The 26,682-nt window shown below is 41.9% G+C and overlaps 1 protein-coding gene and 1 long non-coding RNA gene across 3 annotated transcripts; both read right to left on the minus strand.

The window, feature by feature from the left end:
- Positions 1-5,664: 5,664 nt before the first annotated feature.
- LOC141042467 (uncharacterized) lies at positions 5,665-16,831 on the minus strand. 2 transcript variants are annotated; one of them, XR_012205377.1, is made up of 5 exons: positions 15,198-16,831; positions 14,469-14,607; positions 13,367-14,387; positions 10,966-11,977; positions 5,665-7,813 (listed from the first exon to the last, which is right to left on the minus strand). It is a non-coding gene; the product is annotated as an uncharacterized lncRNA (long non-coding RNA). The 2 variants fall into 2 exon arrangements; XR_012205376.1 differs by having other exon boundaries at positions 14,469-16,831.
- A 349-nt stretch (positions 16,832-17,180) lies between these two features.
- Positions 17,181-17,785, minus strand: LOC109751494 (histone H2B.6). The gene has a single exon (XM_020310374.3). It carries the CDS (start codon positions 17,697-17,699, stop codon positions 17,316-17,318), a length of 384 nt encoding a protein of 127 aa, XP_020165963.1. The 5' UTR covers positions 17,700-17,785; the 3' UTR covers positions 17,181-17,315.
- Positions 17,786-26,682: the final 8,897 nt, after the last annotated feature.

The following is a 26,682-nucleotide window of genomic DNA, read 5'->3' on the forward strand; positions in this document are numbered from 1 at the left end:
ATACTTCAAGCATACTAACAAAGCAATCATGTCTTCTCAAAATAACATGGCCAAAGAAAGTTATCCCTACAAAATCATATAGTCTGGCTATGCTCTATCTTCACCACACAAAGTATTTAAATCATGCACAACCCCGATGACAAGCCAAGCAATTGTTTCATACTTTTGACATTCTTAAACTTTTTCAATCTTCACGCAATACATGAGCGTGAGCCATGGATATAGCACTATATGTGGAATAGAACGGTGGTTGTGGAGAAGACAAAAAGGGAGAAGATAGTCTCACATCAACTAGGCGAATCAACGGGCTATGGAGATGCCCATCAATAGATATCAATGTGAGTGAGTAGGGATTGCCATGCAACGGATGCACTAGAGCTATAAGTATATGAAAGCTCGACAAAAGAAACTAAGTGGGTGTGCATCCAACTCGCTTGCTCACGAAGACCTAGGGCATTTTGAGGAAGCCCATCATTGGAATATACAAGCCAAGTTCTATAATGAAAAATTCCTACTAGTATATGAAAGTGACAAAATGAGAGACTCTCTATCATGAAGATCATGGTGCTACTTTGAAGCACAAGTGTGGTAAAAGGATAGTAACATTGTCCCTTCTCTCTTTTTCTCTCATTTTTTTATTTGGGCCTTTTCTCTCTTTTTTTATGGCCTCTTTTCTTTTCTTTTTTTTCGTCTAGAGTCTCATCCCGACTTGTGGGGGAATCATAGTCTCCATCATCCTTTTCCTCACTTGGGACAATGCTCTAAAAATGATGATCATCACACTTTTATTTTCTTACAACTCAACAATTACAACTCGATACTTAGAACAAAATTTGACTCTATATGAATGCCTCCGGCGGTGTACTGGGATATGCAATGAATCAAGAGTGACATGTATGAAAGAATTATGAACGGTGGCTTTGCCACAAATACAATGTCAACTACATAATCATGCTAAGCAATATGACAATGATGGAGCATGTTATAATAAACGGAACGGTGGAAAGTTGCATGGCAATATATCTTGGAATGGCTATGGAAATGCCATGATAGGTAGGTATGGTGGCTGTTTTGAGGAAGGTATATGGTGGGTGTATGATACCGGCGAAAAGTGCGCGGTATTAGAGAGCCTAGCAATGGTGGAAGGAAGAAAGTGCGTATAATCCATGGACTCAACATTAGTCATAAAGAACTCATATACTTATTGCAAAAATCTACAAGTTATCAAAGCAAAGTATTACGCGCATGCTCCTAGGGGGATAGATTGGTAGGAAAAGACCATCGCTCGTCCCCGACCGCCACTCATAAGGAAGACAATCAATAAATAAATCGTGCTCCGACTTCATCACATAACGGTTCACCATACGTGCATGCTACGGGAATCACAAACTTTAACACAAGTATCTCTCAAATTCACAACTACTCAACTAGCATGACTCTAATATCACCATCTTTATATTTCAAAACAATTATCAAGCATCAAACTTCTCATAGTATTCAACACACTCATAAGAAAGTTTTACAAATCTTGAATACCAAGCATATTAGGATTATTTAAGCAAATTACCATGCTATTTAAGACTCTCAAAATAATCTAAGTGGGGCATGAGAGATCAATAGTTTCTATAAAACAAATCCACCACCGTGCTCTAAAAGATATAAGTGAAGTACTAGAGCAAAACTATATAACTCAAAAGATATAAGTGAAGCACATAGAGTATTCTAACAAATTCCAAATCATGTATGGCTCTCTCAAAAGGTGTGTACAGCAAGGATGATTGTGGTAAACTAAAAAGCAAAGACTCAAATCATAGAAGACGCTCCAAGCAAAACACATATCATGTGGTGAATAGAAATATAGCTCCAAGTAAAGTTACCGATGGAAGTAGACGAAAGAGGGGATGCCTTCCGGGGCATCCCCAAGCTTTGGCTTTATGGTGTCCTTAGATTATCTTGGGGGTGCTATGGGCATACCCAAGCTTAGGCTCTTTCCACTCCTTGTTCCATAATCCATCAAAATCTTTCACCCAAAACTTGAAAACTTCACAACACAAAACTCAACAGAAATCTCGTGAGCTCCGTTAGCGAAAGAAAACAAAAGACCACTTCAAGGTACTGTAATTAACTCATTCTTTCTTTATATTGGTGTTAAACCTACTGTATTCCAACTTCACTATGGTTTATAAACTATTTTACTAGCCATAGATTCATCAAAATAAGCAAACAACACACGAAAAACAGAATCTGTCAAAAACAGAACAGTCTGTAGTAATATGTAACTAACGCAAACTTCTGGAACTCCAAAAAATCAGACAAAATAGGAAGACCTAGAAAATTTGTTTATTGATCAGCAGCAATTGGAATCACTATTTTATCACGTTATGGGGATTTTTAACAATTTTTTTCGTGAACAGAAAGTTTCTGGAAATTACAGCAAGATCAAATAACTATCATCCAAGAAGATCCTATAGGTTTAACTTGGCACAAACACTAATTAAAACATAAAAACACATCTAACCAGAGGCTATATCAAATATTTATTCCTAAACAGAATCAAAAGCAAAAAAATAAAAATAAAATTGGGTTGCCTCCCAACAAGCGCTATCGTTTAACGCCCCTATCTAGGCATAAAAGCAAGGATAGATCTAGGTATTGCCATCTTTGGTAGGGAATCCATAAGTGGCTCTCATGATAGATTCATATGGTAATTTTATTTTCTTCCTAGGGAAGTGTTCCATGCCTTTCTTTAATGGAAATTGAAATCTAATATTCCCTTCCTTCATATCAATAATTGCACCAATCGTTCTAAGGAAAGGTCTACCAAGAATAATAGGACATGAAGGATTGCAATCTATATCAAGAACGATAAAATCTACGGGCACATAATTCCTATTTGCAACAATAATAACATCATTAATTCTTCCCATAGGTTTCTTAATAGTGGAATCCGCAAGGTGCAAGTTTAGAGAGCAATCATCAAAATCACGGAAATCTAGCAAATCGCACAAAGTTTTGGGAATAGTGGAAACACTAGCACCCAAATCACATAAAGCATAGAACTCATGATCCTTAATCTTAATTTTAATAGTTGGTTCCCACTCATCATAAAGTTTTCTAGGGATAGAAACTTCCAACTCAAGCTTTTCTTCATAAGATTGCATCAAGGCATCAACGATATGTTGGGTAAAAGCTTTATTTTGACTATAAGCATGAGGAGAATTTAGCACGGATTGCAACAAGGAAATACAATCTATCAAAGAGCAATTTTCATAATTAAATTCCTTAAAATCCAAAATAGTGGGTTTAGCAACATCTAGGGTTTTGATTTCTTCAATCCCACTTTTATCAATTTTAGCATCAAGATCTAAAAACTCTGAATTTTTGGAACGCCTTCTAGGTAAAGGTGGATCATATTCAGTCCCATCATTATCAAGATTCATATTGCAAAACAAAGATTTAATAGGGGACACATCAATAACTTTTAGATCTTCGTCTTTATTTTCATAGAAATTTGAAGAACACGCTTTCATAAAGCAATCTTTCTTAGCACGCATCCTAGCGGTTCTTTCTTTGCACTCATCAATGGAAATTCTCATGGCTTTGAGAGACTCATTAATATCATGCTTAGGAGGAATAGATCTAAGTTTTAAAGAATCAACATCAAGAGAAATTCTATCAACGTTCCTAGCCAATTCATCAACTTTAAGCAATTTCTCTTCAAGCAAAGCATTGAAATTCTTTTGTGAATTCATAAACTCTTTAACACTAGTCTCAAATTCAGAGGGCATCTTATTAAAATTTCCATAAGAGTTGTTGTAGGAATTACCATAATTATTAGAGGAATTACTAGGATAAGGCCTAGGATTAAAGTTTCCCCTATACGCGTTGTTACCAAAATTATTCCTACCAACAAAATTCACATCCATAGATTCATTATTATTCTCAATCAAAGTAGACAAAGGCATATCATTAGGATCAGAAGAAACACTCTTACTAGCAAATAATTTCATAAGTTCATCCATCTTTCCACTCAAAACATTAATTTCTTCTATCGCATGCACTTTTTTATTAGTAGATCTTTCAGTGTGCCATTGAGAATAATTAACCATAATATTATCTAGGAGTTTAGTAGCTTCTCCTAAAGTGATTTCCATAAAAGTGCCTCCCGCGGCCAAATCTAAAAGATTTCTAGAAGCAAAATTCAATCCGGCATAAAATTTTTGTATAATCATCCATAAATTCAAACCATGAGTAGGGCAATTACGTATCATTAATTTCATCCTCTCCCAAGCTTGTGCAACATGTTCATGATCAAGTTGCTTAAAATTCATAATATCGTTTCTAAGAGAGATGATCTTAGCGGGAGGAAAATACTTAGAGATAAAAGCATCTTTGCACTTATTCCAAGAATCAATACTATTTTAGGCAAAGACGAAAACCAAGCTTTAGCACGATCTCTAAGAGAAAAATGAAATAGCTTTAATTTAACAATATTGTTGTCAACATCTTTCTTCTTTTGCATATCACGCAAATCAATGAAGCTATTTAGATGAGTAGCGGCATCTTCACTAGGAAGGCCGGCGAATTGATCTTTCATGACAAGATTCAACAAAGCAGCATTGATTTCAAAAGATTCAGTATTGGTAAGAGGAGCAATCGTAGTGCTAAGGAAATCATTATTGTTGGTATTGGTAAAGTCACATAATTTGGTATTATCTTGAGCCATCGTGACAAACAAGCAATCCAACACAAGAGCAACAAGAAAGCAAGCGAAAAAGAGGCGAACGGAAAAGAGAGGGCGAATAAAACGGCAAGGGTGAAGTGGGGGAGAGGAAAACGAGAGGCAAATGGCAAGTAATGTAATGCGGGAGATAAGGGATTTGTGATGGGTACTTGGTATGTTGACTTTTGCGTAGACTCCCCGGCAACGGCGCCAGAAATCCTTCTTGCTACCTCTTGAGCACTGCGTTGGTTTTCCCTTGAAGAGGAAAGGGTGATGCAGCAAAGTAGCGTAAGTATTCCCCTCAGTTTTTGAGAACCAAGGTATCAATCCAGTAGGAGGCTACGCGTGAGTCCCTTGTACCTACACAAAACAAATAACTCCTCGCAACCAACGCGATAAGGGGTTGTCAATCCCTTCACAGTCGCTTACGAGAGTGAGATCTGATAGATATGATAGGATAATATTTTTGGTATTTTTGTGATAGAGATGCAAAGTAAAATAAAAGCAAAGTAAAAGGCAAAGGAAATAAATAAGTGTTGGAAGATTAATATGATGAAGATAGACCCGGGGGGCATAGATTTCACTAGTGGCTTCTCTCAAGAGCATAAGTATTTTACGGTGGGTGAACGAATTACTGTTCAGCAATTAACAGAATTGAGCATAGTTATGAGAATATCTAGGTATGATCATGTATATAGGCATCACGTCCGAGACAAGTAGACCGACTCCTGCCTGCATCTACTACTATTACTCCACTCATCGACCGCTATCCAGCATGCATCTAGAGTATTAAGTTCATGAAAACAGAGTAACGCCTTAAGCAAGATGACATGATGTAGAGGGATAAATTCATGCAATATGATAAAAAAAACCATCTTGTTATCCTCGATGGCAACAATACAATATGTGCCTTGCTGCCCCTGTTGTCACTGGGAAAGGACACCGCAAGATTGAACCCAAAGCTAAGCACTTCTCCCATTGCAAGAAGGATCAATCTAGTAGGCCAAACCAAACTGATAATTCGAAGAGACTTGCAAAGATAACCAATCATACATAAAAGAATTCAGAGAAGGTTCAAATATTGTTCATAGATAATCTTGATCATAAACCCACAATTCATAGGTCCCAACAAACACACCGCAAAAAGAAGATTACATCGAATAGATCTCCACGAGAGAGGGGAGAACATTGTATTGAGATCCAAAAAGAGAGAAGAAGCCATCTAGCTACTAACTATGGACCCGAAGGTCTGAGGTAAACTACTCACACTTCATCGGAGAGGCTATGGTGATGATGTAGAAGCCCTCCGTGATGGATGCCCCCTCCGGCGGAGCTCCGGAACAGGCCCCAAGATGGGACCTCGTGGGTACAAAAGGTTGCGGCGGTGGAATTAGGTTTTTGGCTCCGTATCTGATCGTTTGGGGGTACGTGTGTATATATAGGAGGAAGGAGTACGTCGGTGGAGCAACAGGGGGCCCACGAGGGTGGAGGGCGCGCCCCCCTACCTCGTGGCCTCCTCCTTTGTTTCTTGACGTAGGGTCCAAGTCTCCTGGATCATAATCTTCCTAAAAATCACGTTCCCGAAGGTTTCATTCCGTTTGGACTCCGTTTGATATTCCTTTTCTGCGAAACTCTGAAATAGGCAAAAAAACAACAATTCTGGGTTGGGCATCCGGTTAATAGGTTAGTCCCAAAAATAATATAAAAGTGAACAATAAAGCCCAATAATGTCCAAAACAGTAGATAATATAGCATGGAGCAATCAAAAATTATAGATACGTTGGAGACGTATCAAGGGCAGATATGGAGTCCGTTTGGGGCTCCGAAGAGGGGGATCTTCGTTCTTCGTCATCACCAACCCTTCTCCATCGCCAATTCCATGATGCTCCCCACCGGGAGTGAGTAATTCCTTCGTAGGCTCGCTGGTCGGTGAGGAGTCGGATGAGATTCATCATGTAATCGAGTTAGTTTTGTTAGGGCTTGATCCCTAGTATCCACTAAGTTCTTAGATTGATGTTGCTATGACTTTGCTATGCTTAATGCTTGTCACTTTGGGCCCGGGTGCCATGAACTCAGATCTGAACCGTTTATGAATTCATCATTATATCCATGTTTTAGATCCGATCTTGCAAGTTATAGTCACCTACTACGCGTCATGATCCGACAACCACGGAGTGACAACAACCGGGCCCACTCTCGGTGATGACCGTAGTTTGAGGACTTCATGTATTCACTATGTGTTAATGCTTTGTTCCGGTTCTCTATTAAAATGAGGCCTTAATATCCCTTAGTTTCCAATATGGACCCCGCTGCCACGGGAGGGTAGGACAAATGATGTCATGCAAGTTCTTTTAATAAAGCACTTATGACTATTTATGGAATACATGCCTACATTATATCGATGAACTGGAGCTAGTGCCGAATCGCCCTAGGTTATAACCGTCACATGATGAATATCATCCAACAAGTCACCGATCCAATGCCTACGAATTTATCTTATATTGTTTCTGCTGCGTTACTACTGCTATCATCACTGTTACACTTGCTACAAAATTACTGCTATCACTGTTACTGTTACTATTGTTGTTGTCACTACTATCAAAACTATCAAACTACTTTTCTACTGATCACTTTGCTGCAGATAATTAATCTTCAGGTGTGGTTGAATTGACAACTCAGCTGCTAATATCTTCAAATATTCTTTGGCTCCCCTTGTGTCGAATCTATAAATTTGGGTTGAATACTCTACCCATGAAAACTGTTGCGATCCCCTATACTTGTGGGTTATCATTAAAGCATCCCGAATTCCTTACCAAAGATAGCAGTTGTCATCTGTGAGATATGGCGCTTTAAGCTGGTCGGTTCTGCAGTGGTCTCTTTCAAAGAAGATTCGGCAGTCTCTGCTCTTTGTACTAAGGCGGTTTTCTCTTTCTCCCAAGCGTTTCTTTCTGTGGAAAACCCAGCTCTGAGCTTCTCGCTCTCCTCCGAACTAAGCTTAAGCTTGGAGTCAGCTTGGCGTGTTTCAGCTTCTTGTTGCTCAAGCCTGGTCTTTAAATCGACCACCTAGGACTCGGCCTGAGTTAAAGCATCCTGCAAGTAAGAGTTAAACAGTTATAAACATATTTGCCAGGTCACAATCTACATACAAGTCTCAAGCATGTTGCAAGCAAAGCACTTGACACTTGGGGGCTAATGTGTGCGGAAGCTCTTTTTTGCATTATATTGTCCGTGATCCGGCTCATCCTTCTCAAGATAAGCCGGCCCATGAGGGCTATGGTTTGGAGCTTTTCTTTCGAAGTAATGAAAATAATCTGGTTCATCTTTTATCAAGATAAGCCGGCTCATGAGGGCTATGACTTTAGAGATTGCAGTAACATATGGACAAGTCTTAACCCTACTCAGACATATATTTTCCTACGGATAAGACTTGGGGGCTAGATGACTATATATGCAAAGGAAACAGATGTTCATACCTCATATTTCTGGCACAATTACTTTACTAAATCCGCCTCCAGATCACGACTAGTATGCAGCTGGCTCAGATAACCAGAGTATAATTCGCTAACGCCCAAGTGTGAATAATTTACAACGTCAAATCTGGCCTTGCTTTTTTCAATTAACTCTTCTTTGACAGAATGCTTGGCCAGAATGGTGGGGTTCCCGGGTTCAGCATAACCAGTTCTAGTAATGATGACATCCTCAGCAGTTTGTTGCGAAGGAGGCTCTTCAGCAGGTTTTATGGGACTGGGCGGCTTAGTGCTGGATGGGTCAACACCCATTGGATCAACTATGACGTCGTGAGTCTCTGGTGGTGGGTCATCAGCAGCAGCCTCCGGAGTATGATGAGAAGCTTCAGATATGATTTGTTTCTCCGGCTCAGTAACCTTGGGGTCTTCGGCCGGCTTGTTTATCTTCAATTTCTTGCTGGGTTTGGCTATACCGCTGAAAGTAAGACATATGAAGATTTAATATATCAGTTTGTAAAGTGTTCAAAAACAAAGAGGTTAAGTGTTCTCACCCAGGAGCGACTTTGAACAGAGGAATCTGAGTCCCAGTAGAGTTGCCGGAGGAGGAGTGAGAGGTTCCATGATAATTTGAGTTGGAAGGATTAAGCGGTTGATGAAAAAGACCCGCCTTTGGAAAAGAGAAGTTTGAGTCCTGAGAAACCTCTGCTCGGCGTTTGCGAGGGGCCGGCGTGTTGGGTAAGCCGGCATGAAGGTCTCCCCCTCCGCTATTCCGGGTTGTACGCCGAGCTTCATGCTGTTGTTTCTTTAAAATAAAGTTTGGATCCAAGTAAGCTAAAGGGTGAGAAAACCTTACTTTCCGGGTCACGTGCCAAAATTTCTGTCTTGGCAAAGGCTCTAATCGAATCGGAGGAAATAATAGTTACCTCTACAGCATCTGCCTGGCTGGTCTCCGCGTCATCCTGAGAGGGTTCGGCGTCAATAAGATGCACAAAAAAGGAGCCAAGGGAATCAAGTTCTACCTCCGACTCATCATCCAGAGTAAATTGGAATTAGTCTGTTGCATCTGTTTTCTTCTTGGCGGGTCTCTTGGGAGCCTTGGTCTTTCCCCTGGCCTTTTAGCCGGTTTATCTTGAAGCTTCTTATTCCAAAAAGGAGAGTCGGCCTGAAGAGAGCAGGATAATAAGGCCAGTGCAACATATGAGAATAATGAATAAAGTAAAAGGGGCTTCATATACTTACAGCTGGAGCCGGGTTAAGAACATAGAAGGGGCTCAGCCCCGTTTTGCTGTAGATTTCTAGAGTTTCTCCAAGTAAAGACTTGGTCATTTCGTTGAGGTCCTTCTCTTCAAGGAATGTTGAGTTATACCGCAAGGGGTCATTCACATCGCCTGTGTATGTGCACATTAAGCCGGGGCAGCGGCTTAAAGGCATGATTCTCCAGCTAACCCAGCACCGGACCAGGTCAATACCGGTCAAGCCATTTGCCATCAAGGCCCTTATCTTAGTAAAAGTGGGTCCATAATTGGCTCGTTCAGCAGAGCTGATCCGGTCTGGAAGTGGGTGCTTGGGGTTGAGCCGGTGAATACGGAAACCCGGCAGAGGATTTTCACCCGCCGGAGAGGTGTCTTGGCAATAAAACCAAGTCTGGTTCCAGTCTTTGGGGTGACTGGGAAGTGCAGCTGAAGGAAAGACGGCGTCTCTTCACCTCCGGATAGAAATTCCACCAAGTTCAAGGTTGGGCCCGTCTGTCATCTCTGTTTGGCGGTTCAAATAGTAATACTCTCTAAAGAGGTCAACGTTGGGCTCCTCTTGAAGGTATACTTCACAAAAGACTTGAAAATTGCAAATATTGGAAACTGAGTTGGGTCCGATGTCTTGAGGGTGAAGTTGATAGAAATTCAGGACGTCATGGAATAATTTTGAGCCGGGCGGTGAGAAGCCTCAGAGCATATGATCAGAGAAAACTATAACTTCTCCTTCTTTTGGTTGAGGTGGAACCTCAGCCCCTGGAACCCGCCAATGGATGACATCCTTAGATGGTAAAACGCCCATGGCAACAAACTCTTGGAGAGTCCGTTCTATGACATTGGAAAACGACCCAGTCGCACAAGGTGACGGTCTTAGTCATTTTGATCAGGTGAAAACCTAGAAAGGAAATCATGGCGGGTCAAATTTGTGATGATGAGCCGCCCGATGGTTGAACAAAGTAAAGTTATTATGCAAAATTGGTTATATGCAAGGATTGGTAAGCTGCTTAATGGTTGCAGAAAAGAAAATATCATGGTTAAACCGGCGAGGTATGAGCTGGATAATGTCAAGCCTGGATAAGTACTGGCGGTTTAAACAACTTATAAGGTAAGTCGGCTGGTATTTGGCGGGTTACAAAGTATTATTTGAGCCGCTCATACAACAGTGGTCGAGCCGATGGTTACAAGATCTAGGGATTGGATAGAATTTCACTAAGTGCTAGACAAACAAGTTTCACAGATTCTGCCTATAATTTCAAATCTACGGCCGTTACAGAAACAGGAGAAAATTACTAGCCCTAAAAACAATGGACGAACCACGGGTGTGGGGAGTGAATTTCAACAGCAGCAAGTGGATCCATATTTGATAGCAGATATTAAAGGGGGGTAAGGTGTGACTTTAGCATCGCATTTTGGTCCTACTAAGGTGGCATGGTCGATGAACTATAGACAAGGGTGATGAACACCGATGAACTCCGAAGAACTACAGAAACCCTAATGCAGATGTGAGGAAAAAGGAGATGGGTACCTGGAGATGCTGATGAACAGCGGAGGGGCGCCGCCGTTTTCTGGTCGAGGTCAGGTTGATGCAGCGGCCAAGGTTGATGCAGTCTACGGGGGCGGCGGAGCTCCGGAGGCGTCGGTCGTTGCGAGGAAGAAGAAGAGGCAGAGGCAGGGGTAAAAAGTGAAGAAGAGGACCCCCTGTCCCTATTTATAAGGAGGTGAAAAGATGGCCTGCACGGAAATTGAGGAGGCAAAATGATTATGTTAAACGACGTGGGTGCCTCGATTCTCAGGAGGTCCATTAAGATAAAGATCCATTGAGATATCCTGGGCTTTGTGCGGAATCAATGCACATGACGTCATGGCGGGTTACAATATTTCTGCTTATGTGATGTCATGGCGGGTTATATCGGTCTGATGAAGATTCGACACTGATACATTATGCTAAGTTAAATAGTGGAGATTGATATGAACAACTTCAAATCAACCTGGGGCCTGATGTTGGGGATATAGCTCCTAGGTGTGACCCGCCCAGGAGGGGCCGGGTTACACCATTGGCGACTCAACATGAAGAAGGTCCAAGGAGGCCCAAGGAGAAGTACGAAGATGGCGGCTCTTGGAGGCAGGCCTAGTAAAAGCCCAAGACCTGGGCCTGTGAACTGTCGTATGAAGACTTGTTCTGTAAGGCAGGATTAGTTAGAAACCAAGCCGGACACGCTGTGTGAGCCGGCTGGGACTCTATAAGCCTCCGGGTCTCTACCTGTGTATATAAAGGTGAGACCCGGCGGCAGGTTAACTCAAGAAACAAGCAATCGAGAACTAGGTCAAGCGTATTCGCTCCCTTGTAATCGAAACTCAAGCAATACAATTAGAAGCAGGACATAAGCCTTTACCTCATTGTGAGGGGCCGAACCTGGGTAAACTCTCTGTGTCCTTTGTCCCGTTCAACCCCTTCAAGCTAACCTAGTTGCGATGGCTCCACACCTAAGTCCTTTCACTAGGGCATCTGCCGTGACAAATCCACGACAGAGAGCAACCTATATTGAGGATCCATAGAATGTAGCAATATGATATGATATGACAATAAGCATCAAACATGAGAAGCATGCATTCAAAAGATACAAAGTACATATCATAAATAAGCGATAAGAGACATATCTAGTAAGATCATCACCTACAGCATGGGCACAAAATGCATCCAAAAGTCATGAGTGTGCAAAGATATATGCAATACAAACAAACACTCAATTCTCAACATCTTACGAATCCACCAAACAGTCAAAGAAAATAGTAACCAACAAGGAAGTAAGGATGCCAAAGAGGGATATGCACTTTATCATGTGTATATGTCTCTTATGTGATCGATAATCATCAAGATGTGCATTCACAAAGAGAACTGCACATGCAAAATAGTCACAAAAATATAAGAACATGATATCCATGAGTGAATCCATTACTATACAATTTTAATCTTAGCATGAACGCTTTGGCACATAGCACATGGGACAAGATACATGGCACAAATTGATATAATTTGTATAACAATTGAATTACAGTGTAAGAGAGCACTAACCACGAGCAAATAAAGTGCTTTTGCAATTTCATTTGCATGCTAGACAACTTCAAGGAATGGATATGTGATGGATTGCTTGATTGGCATATTTGGTATAAATTAATCATGAACATGATTTTATAGATCCCCATGATAGGCTTCTTCACAAATGTTTCAAATATGCAACTAGGAGGTTTATGCTCTTGCAAGAAACATAACTTCCATAAATACAATCCATAGCATGATGCAATCTTTACAAGGTTGACTCCATTTATATATATATATGCATTAAGTAAATAAATGTTACCAAGATAGCATCGGTATGAAGTATTATATCTATGAATCATCTAAACTTGGTTCTAATTTTCTCAAGGTGTCACCACCTTCTACATGAATAAGCTAAGCTTACAATGCGTCTCCAATGAGCCTAAAACACATTTAACTATAACCTGGTCCCCAAACATATTGGGTCCGGAGTAGTTATTGCAACTACCATACATAGGGTAAGCTCTTAAATCTGTGCATTTGGATGTGAACTTGAATTTCATGCACATCTTAGCCATTAGAATGAGTTAATGTTATTAAAGCTCGCAATAAGATCTTGGATCTGAAAATAAAATGTAGTACGAGCAAACAAATCTGGTCAATACAAACTTTCCATCTACAGAACACCATCTGTAGTGAGTACACCTCCTAACCTTAGTTGGCAGCCAATCATCTCATCAAACTAATTCTATAGAAAATAAAACATAGCACAATGACAATCATATTTTAAAGGGAGAAGCAAGGACCAAAACAAAAAAACTGCCTGAGCAGATAGCAGACTAAAAAATGGGCATATTCAGAACTGAAGCAAAGCACATTTTAAACTTACTAGTAAAAGTGCCCCTGCATTGCACCGGGTTGGATTGTCGATTTTTGGATCATGGATTTTGTATTTGGAAAGTCCCGCCCTCATGTCCTCCGTCGACATCTACTTCAGCTCCGCACCGCCATCGAAGTGCAAGTAGAGATGCAGACATAGAAACTTTCATACAGATGGAGTGAAACTCCACACAGATTGGTCATATATATACTCACCGCAAAACCATCATTAGAACCTTACTTATTTAATCTTTGCAAACAACACAAAGCAATTGTGTATACCGACCAATGGGACACCATTATGATAATGAAGACTGCCCAGCCTGTCTGAAAGAACAATTTATATGCACACCAAGTTAAGAACAACATCGACAGGGCTCCGTTAGCAGCATGAAACGGTCGAACATGTGAAAAAAGATTTACAATATCTTCCTAATTTATCCAAGAACTTTGCAAACTAACCATATTAGTCTATCAAAAATAGCACAACGTTTGAAAATCCCCTGGGTCCAAGCACAAATGACATATAATACAGTTACTCATTTCTTAAAGCTAATACAATTAAATCTTGAGCATGAACGTGCATCTTTGAAATGCATCAGTTTACAAACTGACCAAGTAAAGCCAATCAAAAAAAAATGTATACATCTTTCAAATCAGAACTGGAGTTTAGTAGACACCAAAACTTATAAATTATCGCGTGCTTCTTCATGTTGCGAGACATAGAATATTTTTCTGTTAGTCCTAACTTCTCAAGAAACATATGGACTGAGTTATCCCGTGAAAGCAGATACTTAAAAGCATGAAGCATGTGAACACCTATATGCAGCAAAGTGTGTCCCAAAGCCAGGACAAAGCATTAGTTTTGGTCACTATGTGTAATGCAAAATAAGCAATTCAATCGAAGTGGTCACGTTAAAAAAAATCTAGATTCAAAGAGGCGAACAATCATCCAAAGAAAATGTGGAGTCAAACTCTGCAGCGATGGCTCTTACAGTGTGCTCCCTTGATTTGTGTATGCCTTCACTTACCTAAAGTATTCATTGTTTCTCCATTAATCAATCATGTAATTACCAACATATCAATACAAAGAGATCAGATCAGAGATGTACCTGAGTTTGGATGTCAACTATTAAGTTTCTACTAATATGCATCTCCTACTTTTAAGATATGAAACGCAACTGTATTTGCCATGTTTTTAGCAATTTCAGATCTTTCTTCCCTTCTACTCCAATGGATTGATGACATCATCTGAACCATTTAAAAATGAAACAAACTTACTGAAAATCTGTAGCCTTATTGCTGTATAAAAGAACATTGTAATTCAAGTCTTGTATAGCTCTAAGTTCTGATTACCATAGATAATCATACAGTCTATTGTCATAAATCCAAGAAATATTCAGAACCTACACATCTTAATTCTGAGAGGCGGAAAGGGGTAGATATACTATGAAGCTAATCTGAGGCTTATAGCGTGTGTAATAAAGAAATAACACACAACATCCAAATCCTCTCCATGAGTAACATCAACTAATGTCATTGGCTAACACTCGGTCAACAAATATTAGCTCAGGTAAAATGGAAAAAAATTGCTAAGGCCTCACGTAATCATCAGTGTGAGCTGTCCTCAAAGTGACCTTATTGTTTGGTTTTTTACTCTCCGATGGAAGGAACGCATCCCAAATGAAATAATTTTGTGGTGTGCCGCTTCAGGAGATGCAAATCAGACCTCCTTCCCTAGTTCCCTTCATTTGGCTCATAATCCAGTGAAGAGTATTGTTGCCAATATAGACCTAAAAACTGTTTTTATTTTAGAGGAGGAAATTTAGGATAAGCATTACCTGCCTCCATAGTGGACGCAGGAGTGTAGTTCATCCACTCCGCAACCTCTCCGACGAAGACCCCTGCCTAATCTGCTTCAAATTTCCGCCCGTACACAATCTGTCAACCATATTTATATTGACAATTGATTCACAAATTATTCTTAAAAATACGTGGCATTAGTTCAAACCGAGGGGATTCAAGAAAAGCACCGATCCATTCTTGTTATTTTTTAGTGGAACACCCTTTTCATTAACTTAGCACTTTTAAGAGCTGCAGTACTTGTAGAGTGAGTGGATCCCATAATACTGGACACTGGACTATTTAAATCCGTAGCACGAAAAGTTCTAGCGCGGCATAAAAAAATCCTCTCCCCTGACTGGAAAAGTGTCTGTCGTCAATGACGTGTTGTTCATAAATCATCGAGTTGTTTCCATTTTGTTTCTTTTATGTTCAGCTTCTTGCAGAGTCGTGCTGCCTCATTGACATCTGATTCATGCGGTGCTTGTTTTTTAGACCTGCGGATCTTAACTAAATGATTGCAAGAACATTACTGAATCTCAAGCATGAATGAGCCGGTCCCTTACGCTTCATATATCTCCAACCAAGTACACATAACTGAAGCCTGCCGACTCTATGACCATGATACTGATGCTCCATACACAAATTTCACTCACAACCCCGTGATCAATCATGAAGAGACCATAGAATAATTCCACTTAAGTATAGTCACAAGTCTGGACCATGGAGTGTGTGTTCTCCACGGGTAGCCCAAGGACTGAATTAAACAGACAAAACAGAAGCATTCTTATCATTCAGTCAATCAATAGTATTTTTGTCAATTTTTTAACAGATGTGGCGGTCATACCCCGAGGTGTCGATGACATATTGACATTGTTCGCCTCCTTGATCGGCCACGAGGGGAGATAACCAAGGCCGGCCTCTGTCGATTGCAGCCTGGAGGGGAAGCCCGGGACTCGGCGTCTGCATCCATGGTGGTGCACAACTTGTGTGGCGGTGTATGACACGCTTGGCCCAGAGCTACGTCCACCCCGCCGGCGAGCGCAGGGGCGCTCCCCGCCAAGGATCCAGCTACCCGACCAATGAGTCAAGCTTGCACGGAGAGGGAGGCGGGGAACGGGTTATGCGTGGTGGATCGCGACGGGCTCGCTTTTGAGGAACTGTCCACGCGCCCGTGGTGGATTGTTTCAGCGAGTGACCTCTGAGGGAGAGCACGGCGACGAATCAGCACGAGCGAGGATCTTGGGGCGTGGTGGCTCGACGGTGGCCAACCGAGCGGCACGGGAGGAAGAAGGAGAAGATTAGGGACAAATGAGGAGGGGAAGGAGGACAGGGAGGCGGATGACCGGAGAAGAAGACCGGTCTCCGGCTATGGATGGCCGGAGAAGAAGACCGGCCGCCGGCGGTGGCGCCATGCCCGTGCGAATCGAGCAGAGCACAGATCAAAGGGAAGGAGACCCATGTGTTTACCAATTAGCCACTCTAGAAATGACTGCGGGTCGAATAACCAAAGTAGAGGGTCTTTTTGTGAAAATAGAAGTTTTCTCATATAATCCACTTAAAAAGGGATTGTGGGTTTAGTTACCAAAAAGTACAAGGAAACTTTTGCAAAAATGTCGCGCCGGTGAGCGGGCAGAAGGGATCGGTGCTTTATTATCAGGTAAAGATATAGACTACTATATGGTTTGATGTTTAAAATTATTAGAATGAGTTAATGGTATTAAAAACTCACACATAAATATTTTCCCTGAAAATAAATAGTAAAATGTTAACATATCAGGTCAAATAAAAACTTTTCGCATATACAACAATATGTAGCCGATATATCTCACGACATCTACAAGGGGGGCCCTCTATTAACGGATTAATCACGGAGGTTTAATTCAAGAAAATCATCCAAGGCAGAATTAAAGGGTTATATTACCAAATAATATATAAGAGGTAAAAATTAAAGGGATGAGATCAAATTAAAGAAAGGCAAATTTCAAACAAACACTGGATAATTCATTGATTAGCAAATCCAACTCATTCTACATTTTTGCATAGGGAAACATAACCCCATATTTTTGTTGACAAATGAAGAAACCAAGCCAGACTAAGAAAGTCTTGATGGCGATCTAATACACGGTGAATCTGGTAACGGCCTTGGTTCCCTCGGAGACGGCGTGCTTGGCAAGCTCGCCTGGAAAGACAAGGCGCACAGCAGTCTGGATCTCCCGGGAGGTGATGGTGGGCTTCTTGTTGTAGCGTGCGAGCTTTGCCGACTCGCCGGCGAGCTTCTCGAAGATGTCGTTGATGATGGAGTTGATGATGGACATTGATTTGGAGGAGATACCCATGTTCGGGTCAATCTGCTTGAGCACCTTGAAGATGTAGATCTTGTACGTCTCGTTGCTCTTCTTGGCCTTCTTCTTCTTAGTGTCGCCCTCCTTCCCGGGCACGCGCTTCTCCGCCTTGGGCTTCTTCTCTGCGGCTGGCTTCTTCTCGGCCTTGGGCGCCATGGTGGTTTCTAGGAGGAGAGGCGAGAGATTGGATTGGCGGCGCAAAGGTGGGAGATTTGCGTTTAGGGTTTGAGGTGTGGGTTTGAGGGGACGGGCGGCTGGGAATATATAGGCGTGCGCGAAGGGCATGATTGGCGGAGAGGGCTGGGGTTCGGATCGTTGAGGTGGCAGGGTGTGGGGTGTTGGATTTGATGGACCGCCGGATTTGGGCGCGCGGATGGGGTGGATCTGTGTGGGTAGGTGTAACCTTGTGTTTTTGTGGTGAGTTTACACGGTAACCAAAAATTTGGGATGTGGAATTCGAGTGGGAAGGTCTATTTTGGGTGCTTTGTGATGGATTGGAGTGCGAAGGGGGGGTCGCGGGGACTGTGTGGTGATTTGGATTTGCTGGGGATTTTTAAGTGGAATCGGGATTGGGTAAAGGGTGTGCATTCAGTATTTTTCCGTTTGATTCGATTCGGTTTATTCGGTTTTTGGTTTTTATGGTTTTATACATAGACACGGCTCGGTTCCTATAATAACCATTTAATTTTGCCTTGGTTTCGATAATCTTCTATATCTAAATAGGGGCTCCCCACTAGCTGATTTGCATGCCTTCTCATGAAGCCACATCATCCAAATTGTTCTAGTCCTTGATGCAGCATAGATCGGTGGTCTACAGCCGTTTGATTAAGTGTTTGCCAAATTTACTAAGAGTTGTCACCGCTAAGTGAACATACCGTTTCGTACTTCGCCATAGCGCTCGCTGCTGGCCTCCAATTCCATTTCTTGGGATGGGCGTACATGATTTGGACACTAAAAGGCCCATTCGAAGCCCACAGGCATCTATCGTTCAGGATGCTACGAGCCTTACGACCCGCCCCCTTCCGTCAAGGATTGCTAAAAAACCTTCATCAAGCCACCGCCGCACACATCCCTTCCAGTGACCGCCGCGCGTTGCCTTTCCGCTGCTCCATTGATGAGCATTAACTCCAAATTCGTTCGTCTTCTCCGCTTTTATGTCACAATTTCTTCCACCTCCGTGCCACAAATGCCATGAAACCGCCTCGCAGCACTCAAATTACGGCCCTCGTTATCTTCTGCTTAATTACCCTGCAAATGCGTGCAAAGTTGTGTTTATAAACCCTCTGTACTGCCATACTCATCGACCACGAACGCCTGCTCACATCCACGTCTGGGAACATGATCTATCTTGGGGTATGGATGGAACTTCATGCAGAAGGGCATCAACATCCTCGAGGGTAAGCTGGAGCCACAGTTCAGCTCCAAGGAATAGATGATGCTCTGCACTAAGTCGCCTCCTTCCCCACCTCCCTCCGGCCATGCCTAGGCTTGGCCCGATTTGATCTGATCCGTGTTGATCTAGAGTTTATGCGCCCCTCCTGTTTGTCTTTTTTGTTGTGCAGCGGGATATACTCGCAACAGCTGTACGACCAGTACTGCAAGTCCGTTGAGGAGTACATCCGAGCAACGGTGAGTTTATTTGCAGCTATTGCGGATATGTACATGACTGTTGTGTGGTCAGATTATCCCCTGTTTTCTGTGTGTGTTGGTCCTGTTGATTTCTGGTCCAATGAACCAAGGAGAATCTGATTGTTTTTTGGTTTCGAACATGCACAGATGGGTTTGCCTTTGTGTACTTTTTGGGGTTCAGGTGGAGCGTTATGGTCGGTTGTTTTACTGGCTGGGAATGACTACATGCTCATCTTAGTATCTTAGTATGTACTACCCACATAATCATATCCCGTTAAATTATTTTGTTCTTTATTCACAAAAAATAAATATTATTTTTTGTTTCAGTATATACTACTATCTTTTATGCAGTAGGTGTAACCGGTCTAATACCCCTTAATTTAAATTAGTGCATAGTGATTTTGCTTTCTACCTGACAATGTGCTTTAGGTATCAAGAAGTTGGAAAAGTGAAGCTGCATTCTGACTGCTTGGACGAGTCCTCAGTCTAGCCCCCATCGTCCTCAAGTTGTAGGTACGTCGGCTCTCACTTGGCATATCTGAGGTGTGCATTGTTGGGGAACGTAGTAATTTTAAAAAATTCCTACGCACACGCAAGATCATGGTGATGCATAGCAACGAGAGGGGAGAGTGTTGTCCAGGTACCCTCGTAGACCGAAAACGGAAGCGTTAGCACAACGCGGTTGATGTAGTCGTACGTCTTCACGATCCGACCGATCAAGTACCGAACACACGGCACCTCCGAGTTCAGCACACGTTCAACCCGATGACGTCCCTCGAACTCCGATCCAGCCGAGTGTTGAGGGAGAGTTTCGTCAGCACGACAGCGTGGTGACGATGATGATGTTTTACCGACGCAGGGCTTCGCCTAAGCACCGCTACAGTATTATCGAGGTGGACTATGGTAGAGGGGGGCACCGCACACGGCTAAAAGATCAAACGATCAATTGTTGTGTCCTTGGGGTGCCCCCCTGCCCCCGTATATAAAGGAGCAAGGGGGGAGGTGCGGCCGGCCGGGGAGGAGGCGCGCCAGGAGGAGTCCTACTCCCACCGGGAGTAGGACTCCCTCCCTTCCTTGTTGGACTAGGAGAGGAGAGGGAAGGAGAGAGGGGGGAAGGAAAGGGGGGCGCCCCCCCCCCTCATTGTCCAATTCGGACTTGGGGGGAGGGGCGCGCGGCTGCCCCTTGGCCGCCTCTCCTCTTCCACCAATTGGGCCCATGAGGCCCAATAGCCTCCGGGGGGTTCCCGTAACCCCCCGGTACTCCGGTATATATCCGATAACCCCCGGAACCATTCCGGTGTCCGAATAGTCATCCAATATATCAGTCTTCATGTCTCGACCATTTCGAGACTCCTCGTCATGTCCGTGATCACATCCGGGACTCCGAACAACCTTCGGTACATCAAAACATATAAACTCATAATATAACTGTCATCGAAACGTTAAGCGTGCGGACCCTACGGGTTCGAAAACTATGTAGACATGACCGAGACACGTCTCCGGTCAATAACCAATAGTGGAATCTGGATGCTCATATTGGCTCCCACATATTCTACGAAGATCTTTATCGGTCAGACCGCATAACAACATATGTTGTTCCCTTTGTCATCGGTATGTTACTTGCCCGAGATTCGATCGTCGTTATCTCAATACCTAGTTCAATCTCGTTACCGGCAAGTCTCTTTACTCGTTCCGTAATACATCATCCCACAACTAACTCATTAGTTGCAATGCTTGCAAGGCTTAAGTGATGTGCATTACCGAGAGGGCCCAGAGATACCTCTCCGACAATCGGAGTGACAAATCCTAATCTCGAAATACGCCAACCCAACAAGTACCTTTGGAGACACCTGTAGAGCATCTTTATAATCACCCAGTTACGTTGTGACGTTTGGTAGCGCACAAAGTGTTCCTCCGGTAAACGGGAGTTGCATAATCTCATAGTCATAGGAACATGTATAAGTCATGAAGAAAGCAATAGCAACATACTAAATGATCGAGTGCTAAGCTAACGGAATGGGTCAAGTCAATCACATCATTCTCCTAATGATGTGATCCCGTTAATCAAATGACAATTCATGTCTATGGCTAGGAAACATAACCATCTTTGATCAACGAGCTAGTCAAGTAGAGGCATACTAGTGACACTCTGTTTGTCTATGTATTCACACATGTATCATGTTTCCGGTTAATACAATTCTAGCATGAATAATAAACATTTATCATGATATAAGGAAATAAATAATAACTTTATTATTGCCTCTAGGGCATATTTCCTTCAGTCTCCCACTTGCACTAGAGTCAATAATCTAGTTCACATCGCTATGTGATTTAACATCAATCGTTCACATCTTTATGTGGTTAACACCCATAGTTCACATCGACATGTGACCAACACCCAAAGGGTTTACTAGAGTCAGTAATCTAGTTCACATCGCTATGTGATTAACACCCAAAGAGTACTAAGGTGTGATCATGTTTTGCTTGTGAGATAATTTTAGTCAACGGGTCTGTCACATTCAGATCCGTAAGTATTTTGCAAATTTCTATGTTTACAATGCTCTGCACGGAGCTACTTTAGCTAATTGCTCCCACTTTTCAATATGTATCTGGATTGTGACTTAGAGTCATCCAGATCGGTGTCAAAGCTTGCATCGACGTAACTCTTTACAACGAACTCCTTATCACCTCCATAACCGAGAAATATATCCTTATTCCGCAAAGGATAATTTTGACCGCTGTCCAGTGATCTACTCCTAGATCACTATTGTACTCCCTTGCCAAAATCAGTGCAGGGTATACAATAGATCTGGTACATAGCATGGCATACTTTATAGAACCTATGGCTGAGGCATAGGGAATGACTTTCATTCTCTTTCTATCTTCTGCCGTGGTCGGGCTTTGAGTCTTACTCAATTTCACACCTTGTAACACAGGAAAGAACTCTTTCTCTGACTGTTCCATTTTGAACTATTTCAAAATCTTGTCAAGGTATGTACTCATTGAAAAAAAACTTATCAAGTGTCTTGATCTATCTCTATAGATCTTGATGCTCAATATGTAAGCACCTTCACCGAGGTCTTTCTTTGAAAAACTCCTTTCAAACACTCCTTTATGCTTTGCAGAATAATTCTACATTATTTCTGATCAACAATATGTCATTCACATATACTTATCAGAAATGTTGTAGTGCTCCCACTCACTTTCTTGTAAATACAGGCTTCACCGCAAGTATGTATAAAACTATATGCTTTGATCAACTCATCAAAGCGTATATTCCAACTCCGAGATGTTTGCACCAGTCCATAGATGGATCGCTGGAGCTTGCACATTTTGTTAGCACCTTTAGGATCGACAAAACCTTCTGGTTGCATCATATACAACTCTTCTTTAAGAAATCCATTAAGGAACGTAGTTTTGACATCCATTTGCCAGATTTCATAAAATTTGGCAATTTGCTAACATGATTCGGACAGACTCAAGCATCGCTATGACTGAGAAAATCTCATCGTAGTCAACACCTTGAACTTTGTCAAAAACCTTTTTTCGACAAGTCTAGCTTTGTAGATAGTAATACTACTATCAGTGTCTATCTTCCTCTTGAAGATCCATTTATTTTCTATGGCTTGCCGATCATCGGGCAAGTCAACCAAAGTCCACACTTTGTTCTCATACATGGATCCCATCTCAGATTTCATGGCCTCAAGCCATTTTTGCGGAATCTGGGCTCATCATCGCTTCCTCATAGTTCGTACGTTCGTTATGGTCAAGTAACATGACCTCCAGAACAGGATTACCGTACCACTCTGGTGCGGATCAAACTCTGGTTTACCTACGAGGTTCGGTAGTAACTTGATCTGAAGTTACATGATCATCATCATTAGCTTCCTCGCTAGTTGGTGTAGTAGTCACAGGAACAGATTTCTGTGATGAACTATTTTCCAATAAGGGAGCAGGTACAGTTACCTCATCAAGTTCTACTTTCCTCCCGCTCACTTCTTTCGAGAGAAACTCCTTCTCTAGAAAGGATCCATTCTTAGCAACGAATATCTTGCCTTCGGATCTGTGATAGAAGGTGTACCCAACTGTCTTCTTTGGGTATCCTATGAAGACACATTTCTCCGATTTGGGTTTTAGCTTATCAGGATGAAACTTTTCTTATAAGCATCGCAACCCAAACTTTAAGAAACGACAACTTTGGTTTCTTGCCAAACCACAGTTCATACGGTGTTGTCTCAACGGATTTAGATGGTGCCCTTTTTAACGTGAATGCAGCTGTCTCTAATGCATAACCCCAAAACTATAGTGGTAAATCAGTAAGAAACATCATAGATTGCACTATATCCAATAAAGTACGGTTATGACGTTCGGACACACCATTACGCTGTGGTGTTCCACATGGCGTGAGTTGCGAATCTATTCCGCATTGTTTCAAATGAAGACCAAACTCGTAACTCAAATATTCTCCTCCACGGTCAGATCGTAGAAACTTTATTTTCTTGTTACGATGATTTTCCACTTCACTCTGAAATTATATGAAATTTTCAAATGTTTCAGACTTTATGTTTCATCAAGTAGATATACCCATATCTACTCAAAACATCTGTGAAGGTCTGAAAAATAACGATACCTGCAGCGAGCCTCAATATTCATTGGACCACATACATCAGTATGTATGATTTCCAACAAATCTGTTGCTCGCTCCATTGTTCCGGAGAACGGAGTCTTAGTCATCTTGCCCACGAGGCATGGTTCGCAAGCATCAAGTGATTCATAATCAAGTGATTCCAAAAACCCATCAGCATGGAGTTTCTTCATGCGCTTTACACCAATATGACCTAAACGGCAGTGCCACAAATAAATTGCACTATCATTATTAACTTTGCATCTTTTGGCTTCAATATTATGAATGTGTGTATCACTACGATCGAGATCCAACAAACCATTTTCATTGGTGTGTATGACCATAGAAGGTTTTATTCATCTAAACAGAACAACAATTGTTCTCTAACTTAAATGAATAACCGTATTGCAATAAACATGATCAAATCATATTCATGCTCAACGCAAACACCAAATAACACTTATTTAGGTTCAACACTAATCCCGAAAGTATAGGGAGTGTGCGATGATGATCATATCAATCTTGGAACCACTTCCAACACACATCGTCACTTCACCCTTAACTAGTCTCTGTTTATTCTGCAACTCCCGTTTCAAGTTACTAATCTTTAGCAATTGAACTAGTATCAAATACTGAGGGGTTGCTATAAACACTAGTAAAGTACACATCAATAACATGTATATCAAATATACCTTTGTTCACTTTGCCATCCTTCTTATCCGCCAAATACTTGGGGCAGTTCCGCTTCCAGTGACCAGTCCCTTTGCAGTAGAAGCACTTAGTCTCAGGCTTAGGTCCAGACTTGGGTTTCTTCACTTGAGCAGCAACTTGCTTGCCGTTCTTCTTTGAAGTTCCCCTTCTTCCCTTTGCCCTTTTCTTGAAACTAGTGGTCTTGTCAACCATCAACACTTGATGCTTTTCTTGATTTCTACCTTCGTTGATTTCAGCATCACGAAGAGCTTGGGAATCGTTTCCGTTATCCCTTGCATATTATAGTTCATCACGAAGTTCTAGTAACTTGGTGATAGTGACTAGAGAACTCTGTCAATCACTATCTTATCTGGAAGATTAACTCCCACTTGATTGAAGTGATTGTAGTACTCAAACATTCTGAGCACATGCTCACTAGCTGAGCAATTCTCCTCCATCTTGTAGGCAAAGTACTGTCAGAGGTCAAATACCTCTCGACACGGGCATGAGTATGAAATACCAATTTCAACTCTTGGAACATCTTATATGCTCCGTGGCGTTTCAAAACATTTTTTAAGTCCCGGTTCTAAGCCGTAGAGCATGGTGCACTAAACTATCAAGTAGTCATCATACCGAGCTTTTGTCAAACGTTCATAACGTCTGCATCTGCTCCTGCAATAGGTCTGTCACCTAGCGGTGCATTAAGGACATAATTCTTCTGTGCAGCAATGAGGATAATCCTTAGATCACGGACCCAGTCCGCATCATTGCTACTATCATCTTTCAACTTAGTTTTCTCTAGGAACATGTATAAACATAGGGAAGCAACAACGCGAGCTATTGATCTACAACATAGATATGCTAATACTACCAGGACTAAGTTCATGAATAAATTAAAGTTCAATTAATCATATTACTTAAGAACTCCCACTTAGATAGACATCCCTCTAATCCTCTAAGTGATCACGTGATCCATATCAACCAAACCATGTCCGATCATCACGTGAGATGGAGTAGTTTCAACGATGAACATCACTATGTTGATCATATCTACTATATGATTCACGCTCGACCTTTCGGTCTCCGTGTTCTGAGGCCATATCTGTTATATGCTAGGCTCGTTAAGCTTAACCTGAGTATTCCACGTGTGCAACTGTTTTGCACCCGTTGTATTTGAACGTAGAGCCTATCACACCCGATCATCACGTGGTGTCTCAGTACGAAGAACTTTCGCAACGGTGCATACTCAGGGAGAACACTTATACTTTGATAATTTAGTGAGGGATCATCTTATAATGCCACCGTCAATCAAAGCAAGATAAGATGCATAAAAGATAAACATCACATGCAATCAATATAAGTGATATGATATGGCCATCATCATCTTGTGCTTGTGATCTCCATCTCCGAAGCACCGTCATGATCACCATCGTCACCGGCGCGACACCTTGATCTTCATCGTAGCATCGTTGTCGTCTCGCCAATCTTATGCTTCTACGACTATCGCAACCGCTTAGTGATAAAGTAAAGCATTACAGGGCGATTGCATTGCATACAATAAAGCGACAACCATATGGCTCCTGCCAGTTGCCGATAACTCGGTTACAAAACATGATCATCTCATACAATAAAATTTAGCATCATGTCTTGACCATATCACATCACAACATGCCCTGCAAAAACAAGTTAGACGTCCTCTACTTTGTTGTTGCAACTTTTACGTGGCTGCTATGGGCTTAGCAAGAACCGTTCTTACCTACGCATCAAAACCACAACGATAGTTTGTCAAGTTGGTGCTGTTTGAACCTTCGCAAGGACCGGGCATAGCCACACTCGGTTCAACTAAAGTTGGAGAAACTGACACCCGCCAGCCACCTGTGTGCAAAGTGTTGGAAATATGCCCTAGAGGCAATAATAAATTGGTTATTATTATATTTCCTTGTTCATGATAATCGTTTATTATCCATGCTAGAATTGTATTGATAGGAAACTCAGATACATGTGTGGATACATAGACAACACCATGTCCCTAGTAAGCCTCTAGTTGACTAGCTCGTTGATCAATAGATGGTTACGGTTTCCTGACCATGGACATTGGATGTCGTTGATAACGGGATCACATCATTAGGAGAATGATGTGATGGACAAGACCCAATCCTAAGCCTAGCACAAGATCGTGTAGTTCGTTTGCTAAGA

This window comes from Aegilops tauschii, chromosome 3 (assembly GCF_002575655.3).
Source record: "Aegilops tauschii subsp. strangulata cultivar AL8/78 chromosome 3, Aet v6.0, whole genome shotgun sequence".
Classification (NCBI taxonomy): domain Eukaryota; kingdom Viridiplantae; phylum Streptophyta; class Magnoliopsida; order Poales; family Poaceae; genus Aegilops; species Aegilops tauschii.